Source organism: Lynx rufus, unplaced genomic scaffold (assembly GCF_022079265.1).
Source record: "Lynx rufus isolate CCGP_SWC_20201006 ecotype Redwood Valley unplaced genomic scaffold, mLynRuf1.p SCAF_1, whole genome shotgun sequence".
NCBI lineage: Eukaryota > Metazoa > Chordata > Mammalia > Carnivora > Felidae > Lynx > Lynx rufus.
The window spans coordinates 121,668,758-121,687,873 of NW_025814823.1; the positions used below are offsets into that span (position 1 = coordinate 121,668,758).

At 36.6% G+C, this 19,116-nt stretch overlaps 1 protein-coding gene across 4 annotated transcripts in view; it reads left to right on the top strand.

Moving 5' to 3' along the window:
• RBM27 (RNA binding motif protein 27) overlaps positions 1-19,116 on the top strand; it is a 73,469-nt gene that overhangs the window by 36,823 nt on the left and 17,530 nt on the right. For 2 of the 4 annotated variants that reach the window (XM_047086508.1, XM_047086499.1), the window contains exons 9-14: positions 3,016-3,180; positions 5,269-5,418; positions 8,875-9,019; positions 9,861-10,014; positions 13,331-13,627; positions 14,963-15,103. In XM_047086508.1, coding sequence (XP_046942464.1) covers positions 3,016-3,180; positions 5,269-5,418; positions 8,875-9,019; positions 9,861-10,014; positions 13,331-13,627; positions 14,963-15,103 — 1,052 coding nt within the window. The remainder of the gene's footprint in view (positions 1-3,015; positions 3,181-5,268; positions 5,419-8,874; positions 9,020-9,860; positions 10,015-13,330; positions 13,628-14,962; positions 15,104-19,116) is intronic. The other 2 variants (XM_047086517.1, XM_047086520.1) reach the window with 1 other exon arrangement.

The window sequence follows — 19,116 nt, forward strand, 5'->3', positions numbered from 1 at the left end:
CACAAAATCAGGAAATTACAAAGAGTAGCTAAAAATTCTATTTGAATAAAGACTATCTTCAGCTGACTACAGTTAACATTAAGAAGGTGAAAATTTGGGGGTGCCTAGGGAGTTCAGTTGGTTGTGTCTGATTCTTGATTTCAGCTCAGATCATGATCTCATGGTTCGTGGGTTCAAGCCCTGTTTTGGGCTCTGCACTGATAGCACAGAACCTACTTGGGATTCTTTTTCTTTCTCTCTGCTCCTCCCCTGTTCACTCTTTCTCTCTAAAAATAAATAACTAAACTTCATTTTTAAAAACTGAAAATTTTGCTGTCAGGCATATAAGATATATGAAAAACTTAGGAGCATGAACTTGGAGTGTTTGCACTTTGAAATTCTCCATTCACTCTGTGCTGATCAGAACTAAAATTAATGAATATAAGTTGTGATCAGCTCACCTTCACAGTTATTGTAACATACTTCATTTAAGAAAACTTATGGAAAATTTCAAATACACAAAGAAGGAAAGCAAATACTGCAGGAATCTTCAGGTACTCATGGCCTTCACTGCTTCTCAACATATGGAGTTAATCTTGCTTCATGTATAGCTCATCCCTGACTTGATTATTTTAGAACAAGCCCCAAACGTAACATTTGATCTGTAAAATCTTCATTGTATATCTTTGAAAGATAAGGATTGAACACATAATCACAGTACTTTATTACACTCCCAAAATATTTGTAAGTTTACTGTTGTCAAATATGCCATCAGTGTTCATATTTCCAAATTGTATCATAGGTGTCCTTTTACAGCTGGTTCATTTGAAGCTGGATCCAAACAAGGTTACATATTATATTTAGAAGATGTATTTCTTAAGTCTTTACACCTATAACAGTTTCTCGTACCTCTGTTTTGTTTTTTCTTGACCTTTATTTGTTAAAGAAACTGATCATTTGTCCTGAAGAATGTTTTCACATTCTGGACTTGGCACATTACACCCCCTTGTGTCATTTAACACATTCTTCTATCTTCTGGGTTTTCTATAAATTGGGGGCTAAATTTGGAGGCATTGGATTCATGTTTGTTTTTTGTTTTTGTCATGAATATTTTATTGATGTACTTCCTACTACAGTATTTTATGATGTACATAATATTTCTTTTCTGTATTGTAAATGCTGATCAATGTGTACAGGTGTTTTCATCCTGATTGATCCATTTTGAAAGTTGTTCATGGTTTCAGCAGCCATTTGTAATCACTGCTTAGACCTGTTGTTTCATTAAGGGTTGTTGAACATCAGACTGCATTTGAGTAAACAACCATCTTTCTAAAATTAAATGCATGTTCTTTGTCATTCATGTTGACAAGAAGACATTGTGCAGATTAGCCTTTAACTTTTCATTTCACTTTAAGACAGTTATTAGTTAAGTATACTTGGTACATTGAGTGCTGTGTCCAAAATTTAAACTAGTTGTATGGACTGAGAATGTACTTCCCCATTTTTCTCTTTAGCACACCCCTTCATTCTGCAGGAAATTCTGCCCAGTAGGTCATTCTTACAACTATTTTCAGATTTCGTTGATGATATGTTAGGTTGTTTTTGCAATGTAGTGATCAAAAGATTCTTTTTTAATGCAAATTTTGAAAGAATTGGTGCTAAGCACACAGTTTTGTGGTCTGCTGTACAGTATGATTTGTCACCTCCTTCGCTTCATACGTAGCAAGAGAAGGGTAGTAAAATTTAGTACATCTGTTTCTCTTGTACGTTTACTATAAAATCAAGTGGCTGTATTGTGGTTTGTTCTGTTAAAAGTGTATTAAAAATCTTTTGGAGGGACACATGGGTGGCTCAGTCAGTTAAGCGCCTGACTTCGGCTCAGGTCATGATCTTGCGGTCTGTGAGTTCGAGCCCTGCGTCGCGCTCTGTGCCGGCAGCTCAGAGCCTGGAGCCTGCTTCGGATTCTGTGTCTCTCTGCCCCTCCCATGCCTATGCTCTGTGTCTCTCTGTCTCTCAATAATATCTCTCTGTCTCTCAATAATAAACGTTAAAAAAAAAAGTTAAAAAAAATCTTTGGAATTTTATAACTGTTAAGGAAATTTATCAGGTGTAAAAGAAATTCTAAATTCACTTATCTTGTGCCACATAGTGAACATCTGACTTTAAATATAAAGTGTTGAGTAAACATTATAAATAGTTCTCATGGAGTAGTCAGTAAAACATACTATTAAGCGTCCAATGAAAGAAAAAAGCCTACTCCTTGGTACTTCTTTTTAAATCTTTTTCTACCAAATTTGACTTCATTGTGTTAGAGATTCTTGTGTTAATATATGTAAGCTCTAAATGTGCTTTTTTTCAAAAGTCATTCTTAGTATCTGAGGTAATTTCATACGTACAGTAGTTGGTCTGTTTATCTCGGGTTTTGTCCTTTTTTCTTTGTACTTGTTATCTACCTGTTCATGGGATAACAAGTTTTCACTGTCTTGTTTAGTGTTTTCCTTTTGAACGTTTCTCATTTTCTGTGAGGATATGCTTGTGGTGTTTTTTGTTTTTAATTTTTTTATTGTTTTTTCTGCTCCCAGATATGGGAGTATGTTTTGTGTCAACCTTAAACTATGTGGTTTTGAGGAGAAGAGTTTTGGTTTTTAATGGATGTGATAGTCTTCAAAAAACTACATGTCTTGCTGGATACAAAACTGTACACAAGTAATAGCTCAGGGCACCTTTACCTGATAGTGTGACATGGTTGACTGTTCAGTTTTGGGTACAATTAGCATATAGTTGTTCCACTTAAGATTGTGAAAAATGGAGATTATGCAGTCATACTGCCTAATTCTCACTCTTTCTTTATACCTCAGTGCATCCTAACTGGTTATGTGCCTGTTTCTTGAGTTAGGAAGAATATCAGTAATACCTTTCTCGACTGGCATTTTGGTGTACTCTCTCTGTTCTTGGCTAAAGTCTCAGGAAGTACATCATTCCCTGAGAAGCTTGTGACTCTCATTCCCAGCTGCCCTCCTATTCTTTCCTCTGTAGGACAGCCCATGTACTCTCGTGAACATGGTGCTGCTGCATCTGAGCGACTTCAGTTGGGGACACCGCCTCCTCTGTTGGCAGCTCGTTTGGTGCCACCTCGAAACCTCATGGGATCCTCCATTGGGTACCATACCTCAGTCTCCAGCCCCACCCCTCTGGTCCCAGGTAAGCTTTGCTACAGATGGCTGGCCATCCACCCTCTGATCTTTTTGTACCATAGCTTGCCAGCCTGCGTGGTGACTGGCATCCTGATCTGCCATCACAAATTCCCACTGAACCTCTTAGGTAGTTTTCTCTTCTGTTCCTCTGCCTCTTTGATTTGTCCCTAGTGGTTGCTAGATTAGGCCTCCTGTGTGTCTGTCATCTCTGGTGTCCTCTATGTTGACTTTTAGTGCCTCAGTAACAAAAGTCATGGTAGTTCCTTGAACTGATTTCTAATACAGTAAATAGGAAGAGAATATCTACTTGAATATTTTCTAATCAGTTACACATTACAAGAAAAACTAGGATAATTTTTTAAAAAGCAAACCAAAAACATCTGTTTTTCTTGCTGATCACAGATGAGCATATCTTTTTTTCCCTCTCTGATCCATGTATGACCTGGCTGTGTATAATGTAGTACTTTCTGGAAAACTCTTCCCTCCTACTTATGTGTACCTTTGGAAGACCTGTGGAGTGCTTTGTGGGTGTTTCATGAGGTTTTTAACATTTCTTGCTTTCCCTTTAGATCTGAGTCCATCATAACTGTCTAAAGGACTTTTGAGTTTCTAGGGGTTCTGTGTATTCTCAGGAATTATAGAACAAGGTCATTTGATTATGTAACTGCTTTAAAACCTACAGCTATAGGAGATTTTCTTTCAAGACTACCAAGTGGTAACTGAAAACTTTTTTATCATAATTTGCTGATCTTATACTTTGAATCATATTGATTGGCCATTAGTAAGGATCTGAATGTCTCTTACTTTGTAGCTGAAACTTAATATGAATGCCATAGAGCATTTTTCCACCAAGGAAGAAAAAGAGACGCAAGGACTTCTAAATCACAGTTGTGAAAACCAGTGTCTTCACTTAATCTTAACCCTTGTTTCATTTTATGTAGGATGAAGAGGATATATACCACTTAGAGATGAACATATTCAGAATTTTTTTAATACTAACAGAATAGCCATTTAGCATTATAATTTTAAGAATTAAATATTTAGTTGTAGAGAAAACAAAGGGAATGTGATAAAAGTGGCATTGATGGGGTGGTTGGTAGTAACATAATGATTATATTTGTAAATGTAAAATTTTTTTAGCTGTTTGAAATAAAACATTTGAAATGTTTTATGTATGAAAGCAGCTATTATATCTCCATTTTAAAATGTAGGTAATCAAATTAGTAGATTGATTTTTTTCTCTATTTTTTTCCCTACTTAAAAGAGTACCTAGGGTGGGGGGGATGGCTAAATGGGCAAGGGGCATTAAGGAAGACACTTGTTGGGATGAGCACTGGGTGTTCTACCCAGGGGATGAATCTACTCGTAAAGTCATTATTGCACTATATACTAACTTGGATGTAAATTAAAAAAAAAAAAGAGTACCTAGAAATTGGTGAAATGGGGCGCCTGGGTGGCGCAGTCGGTTAAGCGTCCGACTTCAGCCAGGTCACGATCTCGCGGTCCGTGAGTTCGAGCCCCGCGTCGGGCTCTGGGCTGATGGCTCAGAGCCTGGAGCCTGTTTCCGATTCTGTGTCTCCCTCTCTCTCTGCCCCTCCCCCGTTCATGCTCTGTCTCTCTCTGTCCCAAAAATAAATAAACGTTGAAAAAAAAAAAATTAAAAAAAAAAAAAAGAAATTGGTGAAACATGATAACAGAGGAAACTCAACCAGTCCTTTATATATAGTATTCATATATGTGCATATTTCTTTTAAAAATATTTAAGAGATGTTTGGATTAAGTGATTAATATATAGGATAAAAATGGCTAGCTAAGGTAAATGAATTTGGAAATATCTCCGTAATCAAGAACAAATATGTGTATCTGTGTTTTGAGACAGGAGCGTTTTTATTTCTTTCACTTCTAACAGGGGTATTATTGTAATTCAGATTGTGTGTGTGTGTGTGTGTGTGTGTGTGTGTGTGTATTTGTATGTATGTATAGGTTGATGTATTTATCAAAGAAAAATTCATTTTTTGCAGTTGTTTATAGTAATGAAAAATTACTTAACTACTCTCTTATTTGTTACGTGTTTTGTTGTTTTGTTTTCCCCCAGATACGTATGAACCAGATGGTTATAATCCAGAAGCTCCTAGTATTACCAGTTCTGGTAGATCTCAGTACAGACAATTCTTTTCCAGAACACAGACACAGCGCCCAAACCTGATTGGCCTAACATCTGGAGATATGGATGCAAATCCAAGAGGTGAGAATGCCTCAGCCTTTGTTTGTTGCTGTTTTACAGGAGTTCAGTATAGCATTTCAGACCTCACTAAGGTCCAAAATTATTTACACACTGTCCTTTTGAAGAGTGCTCTATAATCATCTCAAATAAATGTTTTTGAATAACTTTGTCTCCACATTTTATTTTAAAACTATAATTAGAGGGACACCTGGGTGGCTCAGTCGGTTAAGCGTCCAACCCTTGGTTAGGTCATGATCTCACAGTTTCATGAATTTGAGCCTTGCGTCAAGCTCTGCACTGGCAGTGTGGGGTCTGCTTAGGATTCTCTCTCTCCCCCTCTGTCTGCCTCTCCCCAACTTGGGCTGTCTCTCAAAATAAATAAAAAAAATAAATAAATAAAGCTATAATTGTAATATATTTATTTTAAAATAAAAATAATACTTTTTTTTAATTGCTTTTTTTGTATACCTTTAGCCTGTTTTAGCTATTTACTGGGCACTGCACTAGAAAATAGGTAAAGAAAGATGAAATGACATGGTCCCTTGCCTTCAAAGAATTTGATCACTTCAGGGCCTACTTTGTATCGTAAGAGCTGTGTTGCACACTAATAACTGAGAATCTAAAATACTGCAATAAGATGATTATTTGACCTTTTTTAATATTTATGATTACAACCATATGTCAGGATCTTTACAGAGCATAGTCATAAACCTTTAAAAATTAAATGTAAGCATTTACCTTTAATATGGGTTGATGTCCTCCTTTCTCCTCCCTTAAAAAAGTTGGTTTAGGGGCACCAGGTGGCTCAGTCGGTTGAGCATTCGACTTTGGCCCAGGTTGTGATCTCATGGTTTGTGGGTTTGAGCCCCACATTGGGGTTTGTGCTGACAGCTCAGAGCCTGGAGCCTGTGTCTCCCTCTTTCTCTGTCCCTTCCCCGTGTACTCTGGTGGCTCGTGTTCTCTCTCTCTCTCTCTCTCTCTCTCTCTCAAAAATAAATATAAAAAGATCTGAAAACAAAAAAGTTGGGTTAAAAAGTTTGATGAGGTTCCAGTTTTTCTTACTATAGTTGGTTTTTTGATATTTAATTTTAATTTGAATGACTGTCCATGGGACATCCTGACAGTATTTATCTTTTTTTTAAACATTTTTTAAAAGGTTATTTATTTATTTTGAGGGAGTGTGTGCATGTGCACGAGTCAGGGAGGGGCAGAGAAAGAGATTCCCAAGCAGGCTCTGCATGGAGCTGGGCTCATAGCTTGATCCCACAAACAGCAAGGTCATGAGCTGATCAATAGTTGGATGTTTAACTGAGCCACCCGGGCACCCCCCCCCCCGACAATGTTTTTCTGATTTAGTTATATGGTGACTATTTTCGTGTTCTTACCTTCTTTCCTGTCTTGATTTTATTAACTTTTATTTACTGCCATTAATATCATTGTTACTACTGCAAGCTAACAGTTTTGTGTCAAGATGAAACCAAATGCTTTTGTATATGTATTATTATCTCTTATTTTCCTTTCCTACAACTCCTTAAAAGAGGTACTATTTTAATTCTCTTTTTACAGATAAAGACACTGAGGATTAGAGAGGTTAAAGAAATTTGCCCAAAGTCACACAGCTTTTAGTGGCCAAACTAGAATTTGAACCCAGGTCATTCCAATTCTGAAGAGTATACTATTACCTTCTATGCTATAATGCATATATTATTACCAAATTACTTGAAATTAGTGGAAAGATCAGAGTCTTAAAAATTCAAGTTTTTCCTTTGTCGCTTGTCTGGTCTTTCTCTGCATTCATATACAGTAATTCGTGGATAATCTCACTCAGATAGAAATGAGGTCTTTGGGGGACCCTGGGTGGCACAGTTGGTTAAGTGTCTGACTTCAGCTCAGGTCATGATCTCAAAGTTCATGGGTTCGAGCCCCGTGTCGGGCTCTGTGCTGACGGCTTAAAGCCTTGAGCCTGCTATGATTCTCTGTCTCCCTCTCTCTTTTTGTCCCTTCTCCACTCACACTGTCTCTGTCTCTGAAATAAACATTAAAAAAATTTTTTTTTTTAAATTAAAAAAAAAAAAGATATGTGGTTTTTGTACAGCAGACTTGGTTTGTCACCTTGGCAAAGTCATCCAGCCTCTAGCTCTGTATCTCTTTCTTTTTTTATAAAGCACTTCAGTAAAGGAAAGCAGTAGGCAATGTTAGAAGGTAATCAAGCTATTTTAGGGAAGATCTAATGGCATCTCAGCTTCTAGAATGCATTATACCATCACAATTGCTATCTCCTCCATTTGCCTTCTGAAAATAAAGGCCCTAATAGAGCAGAGATCAAAGTTATTTTTTTCACTGATTTACACGTATGTCTAACATAATTGTTGAGCTATAGCAGCTGCTAAAGAAATACATGTTAAATCTGCATCATTATTTCCCCGATTGTCACACATATTACCCCCCACTCTCATCCCTACCCCAGCATCCCTACCCCTAGCCCTACATGTCGTTTTTGGCTGCTGATTTTACTTTTGGTAGAGTCACTTAAAGTTAAGGAGAATATTCACAGTGTATCAGGCATCGTTTTGTGTTGTTACTTACTTTTTTATTCACACCTCTCCCCATTCACAGATAAGCCATTGTAATGTCAGTTTCTTTAAGTATTTTAGTTTTAATTGTTGTGAATGAAATATAGCAATTTATAATACGGGCTTTGGGTTTTCCTCCCAACTTTTGAGTTTGAAAAATTTTAAACGCACAGGAAATCAAAAGAAATACAATAAACATCTGAATACCTTTACTTAGATTCACCTTTATTAAAGTTTTGTCACCTTTGGGCCTAAGTGCTTGCTTTTGTATGCGCAATGCACATTCTTCTTTATCCCTTCTTTCCTTCTCCCTTCAGGTTTTTTTTCCCTGAGTTACTTGAAAGTATATTGCAGAGATTGTGCCCTGTAGATACTTTATTTTACTTCCAAGAATATGACGTCCTTTATAAGCACAATATCATTGCTACACATAAGAAAATCATAATTCCTTAATATCCTGTCCAGGTGAACTTTTTTTAAATCACATCAAACAGTACAAATAATTTCACTCTGTTTATGGTGCTAAGTTTGATTGCTTGTCTGAGATGATAATTGGTAGATCTCTCCATTGTAAAGTCATCATTTGTGGGGTGTACTTTGGCACCAGATAAATATCTTGTTCTCTAACACCGTTTCACTGATGAATATTGTTTTCCAACCATTGATGATCCTTGTCTGAATCAATTTTTACATTGGAACTGCCTATGACTTTTTAAACTTCAATATTGTATTTTTAACAAAGGAGAAAAAGGAGGAAGCAGTTAGTAAATAAGCATTTCTGAAAAGGAAATGGTAGCTGGGTGCTATTCACTGTGCTTTTTAGCTTTTAGGCTATATATTGTAATCATTTGAAATTCCTCAGGTACCATGCATTGTTAGTAATGTTAATTTTTGTTTCCAACAGCTGCTAACATTGTCATCCAGACTGAACCACCAGTTCCTGTTTCAATTAATAGCAACATAACCAGAGTAGTTCTTGAACCAGATAGCCGAAAAAGAGCTATAAGTGGTTTGGAAGGGCCGCTCACAAAGAAACCTTGGCTGGGAAAGTAAGACAATTTGCTACTTAGTAGTTCTAATTGGTGTATTTGTTGTTTTGGTTTGCATTAGTAAATTTGTAAAATTCACAGTTGTCATTAATCAGTGATTTTAAAACTTTGTGTCTCAAAATTAGGGTTCCCTAAGGCATCATTAGAACATCTTAAAAATGGGAAGAGCAAGCAGAATATAATAGATATTAGTAATTTGTATTAGTAACTAATATAATAGGTATTAGTAATTTGTATTCTGTACTTTTACAGAAGTTGAAAAACCTACCATTGAAAAAAATGATGTTCTTTCCTTGCTTTAAAGTTAGACTCCTTGGGGGCGCCTGGGTGGCGCAGTCGGTTAAGCGTCCGACTTCAGCCAGGTCACGATCTCACGGTCCGTGAGTTCGAGCCCCGCGTCAGGCTCTGGGCTGATGGCTCAGAGCCTGGAGCCTGTTTCCGATTCTGTGTCTCCCTCTCTCTCTGCCCCTCCCCCGTTCATGCTGTGTCTCTCTCTGTCCCAAAAATAAATAAACGTTGAAAAAAAAAAAATTTAAAAAAAAAAAAAAAAAAAAAAAGTTAGACTCCTTGGTAATTGTGGTGGATCTTTTTAGCCTATTAGTTTTAATCTCATTTGGGCCTCTCTTTTTGTGATCTTTTGCTCTTCAGTCTTCTTTTTCTATACCTGTTCTGTTCCCATGTAACAAGGACGATGTGAAAATTACTTAGTAATTTCTGAAGAATGTAAGAATGTCTTACAAATGACACTTTAATACATATAAACTTAAAGTTTTTGTTGACCTGTCTGATGGCTAGGCATAAGGTGGGGGAATTAATCAAGATCTATTAATACTCCTTTCAGGCAAGGGAATAACAGTCAGAGTAAACCAGGATTTTTGAGAAAGAATCAGTATACAAACACCAAATTAGAAGTCAAGAAGATCCCTCAGGAATTAAACAACATTACTAAACTCAATGAACACTTCAGCAAGTTTGGAACTATTGTGAACATCCAGGTAAATGTGACTAGGTTGCTGACAGATGAATGTGCTTTTATGCATCTTTGAACATAGCAGTTCACTTTGCTTAAATGAGCCAGTAATTAATCTTATAATCTCTGCTAAGTGTTTTAAGCTCCACTGTATAGCTCTATATCCAACTTTATGATGAAATTAAGCTGAATTTGTTTTTTGCTTTTTTTTTTTTTTTAATTTGTTTCTTATCTGCAACCTCTTCCTGAAAGACATTGAGGATGGTTAGTATATTTTTATTCATGGTGCTTTGGACAAAAGACTTTTTAATCTGCTTTAGTATTCTAACTAGATAGGTAAGATTTTTGGTAATTTCTAAGGTAATTTTGTCTACTGAGTGACTTTTATATTGTAGTGAAAAAGTAATTGGTTAAGGATGGTTGTAATCTTGAGAATTTAGGCAGTGTAACATGTTATCTAACATCATGTGATTTGTAGTTTCTGTATTTTGCTGTCTACTTGACACATATTCCAATTTATGCATTTGTGGTTGGGTGTTCCGGTGTAATTGAGAGTACTTGAAGTCCTTATTAATTTGCCATTTCACTCAGTTACCCCTGATGGTTAATGTTGGTCATGAAACCAAAATATGATTTATGTAACAATTTAAGAAAGTATTATGAGGGGGTGCCTGGGTGGCTTAGTTGGTTAAGTGTCTGACTTAGGCTCAGGTCATAATCTCACGGTTCGTGAGTTTGAGCCCCTTGTCAAGCTCTGTGCTGACAGCTCAGAGCCAGGAGCCTGCTTCAGATTCTGTGTCTCCCTCTCTCTCTGCTCCTCCCCTGCTCGTGCTCTGTCTCTTTCTCTCAAAAATAAATATAACATTAAAAATTTTTAAAAAATTATATGAAAAAAGGCACCACCCTTAGGTCACTGCAATAAATCCCTGTGCCCTGCACCCTTCAATCTCTGTACTCATCCAAAATGTGGAGGTGTGCTATACTGGACCAGCACTGTTGAAAACACTGGCTAAAAATGAGCATGATGATCAGGGTCCTGGCCTTCATGCAGCTGACCTTCTCAGAGAGCAGAGAGAGAATAAACAAGTAAAACAGGTTAAGTGCTATAAAGATAAATATAGTAAGGTAATTAAGTGATAGAGGGGGAAGGGAACTCAAGAAAAAGCACTCTGAGAGGTGACATTTAAGCTGAGACCTGAAGAAAGTAGTATGAGGGGGTGCCTGGGTGATCTCACGGTTCCTGAGTTTGAACCCGGCATCAGGCTCCATACTGACTTTGCAGAGCCTGCTTGGGATTCTCTGTCTCTTCCTCTCCCTCTCTGCCCTTCTCCCACTTGTGCTCACTCATTCTCTCTCTCTCTCTCTCTCTCTCTCTCTCTCTGTCTGTCTCTCTCTCTCTCAAAAAAATAAACTTTAAAAAAAAGTAGTATGAGGAAATTTGATATTTCAAAGAATTGAACCAAGGTACTCTTTTTGAAAGATTTTTAAGCAGTGTTTTTTCCTGAGTATAGTACGTGTTTAATTTTATAGATAATTGGAAATCCATTAAACAAAAGTGAAAAAACAAATCACCTGAATCTCACCATGTTGCAACAATAATTATTAATCTTTTGATGAACATACTGTATTTATATGGAAGAACACATCTATACACACACATAGACATGTTTTCTTTTTAAAAATACTTTACACACTTCAAGAATACAAAATCATATCAGATGTCTCTGCCTTTTTTCTCTTACGTGTTTTCTAGGTAATTATGGTTTATGGCATTTAGGAAAATTAGATGGCTTAATGTAATTTGGTATATTAGTCTTGTTGGATTGCCATAACAAATACATATCAGAGACTAGGTGGCTTAAACAACATTTATTTTGGGGGAAGTCCGAAATCAGAGTGATGGCCTTTTTGGTTCCTGGTGAGGATTCTCTTTATGATGGCCACTTTCTTGCTGTGTCCTCAAATTTTGGAAGGGGAGAAAGAGCTCTTCCTTTTCCTATAAGACCTCCAGTACCATCTGATTAGGGCCCCACACTTATGACCTCATTTAACTTTAATTACCTCCTAAAAGCCCTGTCTCCAAATGTAGTCACACAGTGAGTTAGAGTTTCAACATAAGAATTTGGGAGTGGGGGCATAAATCAGTCTGTAGCAATAGGCCATAATTTACTTACTGTTCTTTGTGGTTGAGGATTTCTATTGTTTCTCTTATCTTCTATAAAAACAATGCTGTGGTGAGCCTCCTTGTTGCTAAACCTTTCGTTACCTTTTTATGATTCGTTGCTGAATTAAAGGGAATTTTAAGACTTTTTATTTGTGCTCTGCCAAATTGTTTGCCAAAAGGGTTGTGCCAGTTGATACTCCCACATGCACTGTGTTAAAGCCTGTCAACATTGTAATGTGGATCCATCAAAATGTTTTGAACCAGTTTCGTAAGTGAAAAATTATACTTGTTTTACTTTGCTTTTCTTTTTTTAAAATAAAATTTATTTATTTATTTATTTATTTATTTATTTATTTAGAGTGTGAGCTGGGGAGGGGCAGAGGGGGTGGGGCGGGGGAAATCCCAAGCAGGCTTTGCAGTCAGCACAGAGCCGGACATTGGGCTCATACTCACAAAACTGTGAGATTATGACATGAGTCAAAATCAAGAGTCAGACACTTAACCCGCTGAGCCACCCAAGCGCCCCATTTGCTTTTTTAAATTACTACGTAGATTCTGATTTATATAGATCATTTGCAGGTTTTTTTGGATATGCCTATTGATTGTCTTCGCCCATTTTTTATGAAGCCATTTATAATAGTGCTTTTCCAAGCCATTGCTTGTCATGTATATCAAAAATAGTTCTTCTATTCATCATTTAGTTTAGGGTATATTTGGACTGACAGATTTTAAATTTTTATGTGGTAGAATTTACTACTGTTTGTCTTTATGGATCCTGTTTTTATAGGTATGCATAAAAAGATTTTCCAAACACTCAGATTGTACAGATATTCACCTTTTTTTCTTCTGTGTTTTTATTGTTTTTTTTTTTGTTTTTGTTTTTTGTTATGGTAAAATATTTTCTTTCTCTGGAGTTTATTTGGATGTAGGATATCAGGGAGGGATCTAACAACTTTTCCCTAACTGGTTATGTAACATTACTAGTCTTTTTTGTATATAATTTGAAAAATATGCATATTATCTTTTAGGGTGATGGAGAACTGTACTTACAAAGCTTTCGGAATGGATTTCAGCAGGTTCTTTTCTATTCTGAAGTCTTTATCAATAATTTATTTGCATTTAACCGCTTATTAATTTGTTTGCTTTTTTTTGTTGCTTTTGTTTTTTTTTCTTACAGGTTGCTTTTAAGGGAGATCCAGAAGCAGCCCTCATCCAGTATCTTACCAATGAGGAGGCCAGGAAAGCCATTTCCAGCACTGAAGCAGTTCTAAATAACCGGTTCATTCGAGTTCTGTGGCATAGGGAAAATAATGAGCAGCCTGCATTGCAGTCTCCAACACAGCTACTCCTGCAGCAACAGCAAACACTTAGTCACCTGTCGCAGCAGCACCACCATTTGCCACAGCACCTTCATCAGCAACAAGTGCTGGTGGCCCAGTCCCCTCCCTCAACGGTACATGGGGGTATCCAGAAGGTAATCTACTGGTTCATAGACAAGGAAAAGTCCTCTGGTCCCACCCTCTAGATCATTGTCAATTTGCGGTCGTTAGGTCTTCTACTTTAAAACTTCTCAGTTTGATCTGCAGACCAGCTGCATCTTATCTCCTGAGAACTTATTAGACATGCAGTTTTTTGGACCTCACCTCAACTTAGAATCACTAGGGTTGGGGCTTAAGCATCTGTGTTTTAACAAGCTCTCCACTTGATTCTTACAAACCGTAAAGTTTGACAAGTGCAATTCTGCTTCTACCAGAATTACTTGCCTGAATACAAATTCTTGGATCTTAGCACCCACAAGTTACAGTCAGTCTGTAGAAATGGGACCCATAAATCTACATGTTTAAAGGAATACTCTTAGTGATTCTTCTCAACACTAAAGTATAATAACTGTCCACTACCAGACAACTCTGAATCTAGAACTTCTTCTTTGTTTTGTGTTAGACTCAGTCATCCTTGTACCCACTCTTTTGTCTGACTTTTTTCCATGTAGAAAACTCTTTAAAAGCTTTAAAAATTGAAATGTAAGCTCCGAGAAAATAGGATTTTGCCTGTTTTATTCCTTCTGTCTCTTGTGTCTAAAACAAGGCTTGGCACATGTTGCTCAAACTATACTTGAATGAACAGATGAAGGAAGTAAAGAAAAAACCACTATGCATTAGTGCCATTCCAATATTGATGGTAATGCTAATCTTTTCCTAGGTGTTCTCTTGTTTGAATTAAATGCATTCAGGTTTTTTTTTTTTTTAGTATTACCATATGTAATCTTAAGTCCAGTCATTATACTTTTTATGTGCATCTCAGCCTCCATTTCTTTTGTCTAGGTCCCACTTCATGTTAGAGCCCAGAGGCAGGTTCTTCCCCTGGATGTAGGCTGAATGGTGTACAAGAGTGATACGGTCATGTTTGTGATCCATTAGACTGTGTTCTGTTAATGCAGCCCAAGATTGCACTGTGTTCTTGGGGTGTCCATATCACACTGTTATTGATATTAAGCTACTATCATTTAGAAGCCCCAGATCCTTCAAAGCATTACATATTAAAGGGAACATTTTAAAAATTAGTAGAACTTGTTTTCTGTATGAGTTTATATCCATATGCATGCATTTTGTTATGACATATTTCAGACATCCATAGAATAGATAATAGAAATCATTTGAATATCTACCACTTAAAAACTTAGAGATGATAGAAGCACTCTCCCTTCTCATTTCTTTATTTTCTTCTCCAGGGTAATCACTAGCCTGAATTTGTATCATTCCTGGGCATTTTTAAAACTTTTACCACTTATGTGTTTATTTTGTGTATGCAGATGATGAGTAAACCACAGACATCCGGCGCATATGTTCTTAACAAAGTTCCTGTTAAACATCGCCTTGGACACGCAAGTGGTAACCAGAGTGATGCATCACACGTGTTGAATCAGTCAGGTGGTACTGGAGAGGATTGCCAGGTATGTATTTCTGTGACCCTCTGATTCATTAATTACACAATCTGTCTACCTATTTATAATTTTTAATGTTTATTTTCGAGAAACAGAGAGAGACGAAGTGAGCAGGGAAGGGGCAGAGAGAGAGAGGGAGACCCTGAATCTGAAGTAGGCTCTAGGCTCTGAGCTGTCAGCGCAGAGCCCAACACAGGGCTCCAACTCACAAACAGTGAGATCATGACCTGAGCCAAAGCTGGATGCTTAACCAGCTGAGCCACCCAGGTGCCACGATCCTCAAATATATTTAAAATTGTTTAGTGACACAGAGAAATTAACAACTTAACTTTCATCCAGATTTGTAATGTCTTGTTTCTTCACTTGAGGTAAACGTGACAGCTAACCTTAATGTGGAAGGTATACTTGCCTAATTTCCATGATACGGCCAGAAATTGGCTAAATTTTTTTTTCTATTCAAAGCTAAGTAGGAGTTTGAGAATTTTAGAAGAATATAGTGAAGAAGATTCTATCCTAATCAAAACTTTGAAATGTATCTTAAGTAGTTTCTTTTGCTTTTAGGAATATATCTGTACAGTGACTTTGCACAATGGTGATTATTTCAAAGAGGGCTTGGAAAATTCTGAAAATGATCAAGGCCGGTGCGGGGAGTGCTTAACCCTACTAGCCATAATAAAAGTATTATGAAGTCTATGTAACTAAGTCAGTTAGTACTGGCACATGAAGAGATAGACCAGTGAAATAGAGTAAAAGATGAGAAATAGACTCATTTGCAAATAGGAATTTATTAGATGTCAAAGAGTATCTCAGGTCAGTGGGGAGAATATGGACTTTTTGATAAATGTATTTGGATAACTGAATAGCCGTGTAGAAAAGATAAAACTAGATCCATTTTTCAAATTACATAATAAACTAGGATAATTTCCAAAAAGATCTGAGAATTTAGATGCTGATGGAAATGCTAAATGTTACAACCCCCATGAAAGCAAATTTGGCGGTGTCTGGCAAAATTATGTATGCATTTATTCTAAATCAGTAACCCTCCTTTTCAGAATGTATGCCAAAAGTACATTTGTCAAACTACGAAAAAATATACGTACCAGGCTAGTAAGTGTAGACTATAATAGCAAAAGACTGGAAACAATCCAGATGTCCATCAGTAGGGGACTAGTTAACTTAAAATGCAGTACAGTAGCAAAAGTGCAACTTTACAACAGAATGAGGAATATCTTCATATGTACTATGAGGTGATCATGAGGCTGTATTAGGTAAAAAAAAAAAAAAAAAAAAAGTACAATGGTACAAAACATATATAGGCAGCCACTGTTAATGTAAGTAAGTAGGGCCATTGAACACCTAAGTATTTGATTAATAGCAGAAACAAAAAAATCCTAAAATTAATTAAAAAAAATTTCTTTTAGTTCCTAAAATTTAAATCTTGGTGGTGACGGCAAGGATGGAAAAAACTAGACAACTTTGACTATGTCTTATTTTGTAGATTTGTCTTAGAACCATGTAAATGCTGCGTTCAGTCATAAAATGAAAAAAGTAATGTCTGAGAATTGAAAAGTGAAACAAATGAAGTAATATGTTTGCATAGAGAGTACCTTTTTCATTTTTTACAGTTTATTTTTTTGAGAGAGACATTGTGAGCAGGGGAGAGGCAGAGAGGGAGAGAATGAATCCCACACTGATTGCGCAGACCCTGACTTGACCTCATGAACCACGAGATCATGTCCTGAGCCAAAATGAAGAGTCAGATACTTAACCGACTGTGCCACCCAGGTGCCCCTAGAGAGTACTTTAAAATACAGCTATTTGAATATATATTCCTAATGAGATGAACCCTGAGTTCAAAAAAACAATTTTAACAAGTATTTTTCAGCAATAATGTTATTCTGAAACAGTTTGTGAGCATTGTAGGATAAATCAAATGAAAAGTTATATTGGTGTCACTGACAGGTGCGATTTTCAATGTGGTTGAAAAGATGTGTATGGTAGATTAAGTGAAAACACTGTAGTCCTATGTTTGAATTGAAAGTATGGTAGATCCTTGAACAACATGGGTTTGAATTGTGCAGATCACCTAAACATGGATTTTTAAAATAAATACAACACAGGACTGTAAATGTATTTTCTCTTAGGATTTGCTTAACATTTTCTTTTCTGTAGCGTCTTAGAAGAATACAGTATATAAAACATGTAACATAAAAAGTACGTGTTAATTGACTGTTTATGTTATCGGTAAGGTTTTTGGTTAGCAGTAGGCAATTAAGTTTTGGGGAAGTCAGAAGTTAAATATGTGGATTTTTGATTCTTGGCGTCCGTGCCCCTTAACCCCTGAGTTATTCAAGGATCAGCTGTATTGATACACATTCACAGACTGTTTTATCATAAAAAATAATAAGCAGTAAAAAGCTCCAAAACATTTCTTAATTCTATTCACTGAAAAGGTTGAGAAATAATAATCAGTCCAAGGGTAATTACCCCCTGCCCCCTCCCAGGCACTCAGAGGAACCAAGGGTTTTTTGAAGAAATGGCTGTCTGCAGATCTGGGGCTGGCAGTATTCCAGGTGACCCTAGAATTACTTTGTTCAACCAGAAAACAAAGTTGTCAACAATTTCTGGAATCCTGTCAAAAGATTGAGAAGATGTCATAAAGGCTCTAGATCTACTAATTTGAAGGAAATTCAGAGGACACAGAAACATGTTATGGGGTATCATAGAATTTTGTGGTGAATACAAATTCACAGGATAAATGACCTGATTTCTTCAAAAAGCAGTTTGCAAGGAAAAGAAAGAGATGAGAAAGGAAATGGTATCAAAATAGACTTTAAAGAGATATAACCAGTTCCTGTAGAAGAACCTTCATAGAGCCCAATTCAAATGGCAGAAAATGTTTAGAAAATTATAATACAATCTTGGGGCACCCTGGGTGGCTCATTCGTTAAGTGTCTGACTTCAGCTCAGGTCATGATCTCACAGTTCGTGGGTTTGAGCCCCGCACCTGGCTCTGTGCTGACAGCTGGGAGCCTGGAGCCTGCTTCGAATTCTGTGTCTCCCTCTCTCTCTGCCCCTCCCCCACTCACCCTCTGTCTCTCTGTCTCAAAAATAAACACTAAAAAAAATTTAAAAAAAAATTATAATACAATCATGAGATGTGATTGTCTAATGATAGTAAGGAGTTGTTATAAGTGTGATGATGGTATTGTGGTTATGTTTTAAAAAGAATGGAGTCCTTATTTTTTTAGAGATACAACTGAATATTTACATGTAAAACATAGAAACATAGTGTTTGATATGAATGTGGAGTTAGGGATTTAGGTAAAACAAAAGGATAGTAGTCTCCCCTTATCTGTGAGGATACTTTCTAAGACTCCCATTAGATGCATGACACCGTAGATAGTACCAAATCCCGTATATATTATGTTTTTTCTTGTACATACCCATAATATGGGTACATACCCATAATAAAGTTTAATTTATAAATTAGGCACAATAAGAGATGCACAATGATAATATTAAAATGGAATAGTTATAACTATACTTTAATAAAGGAGAAGTCACTGAAAATACTGTACCATATTCATCCTTCTTGTGATGATGTGAGATGATAAAATAAATGCCTCCAGATGAGGTGAAGTGAGGTGAATAATATAGGCAGTGTGATGTATTGTTAGGCTTCTAATGACCTCCTGATGAGTCAGAAGGAGGGTCATCTGTTTCTGGGCCACAGTTGACCTTGGGTAACAAACCGTGGAAAGCCAAACTGGATAAGGGGGAACTACTCTATTTTATGTCCTGATAATTGTTGGTACTTAGTGATGGGTACATCACCTTTGTAGTATAACTCTGTTGTTTCAAAAATTCTATTATGAAAAGATAGCAAAACAAAGATAGTTACAGATTTGGAAGTCAGACAGCCCTATTTGACTTGACCTGCCTCTTACTAGCTGTATTAGATAACTTGGGAGCATTGGTTTCCTTTTCAATAAGTTGCTCTGGGGATTAAAAAAATTTCA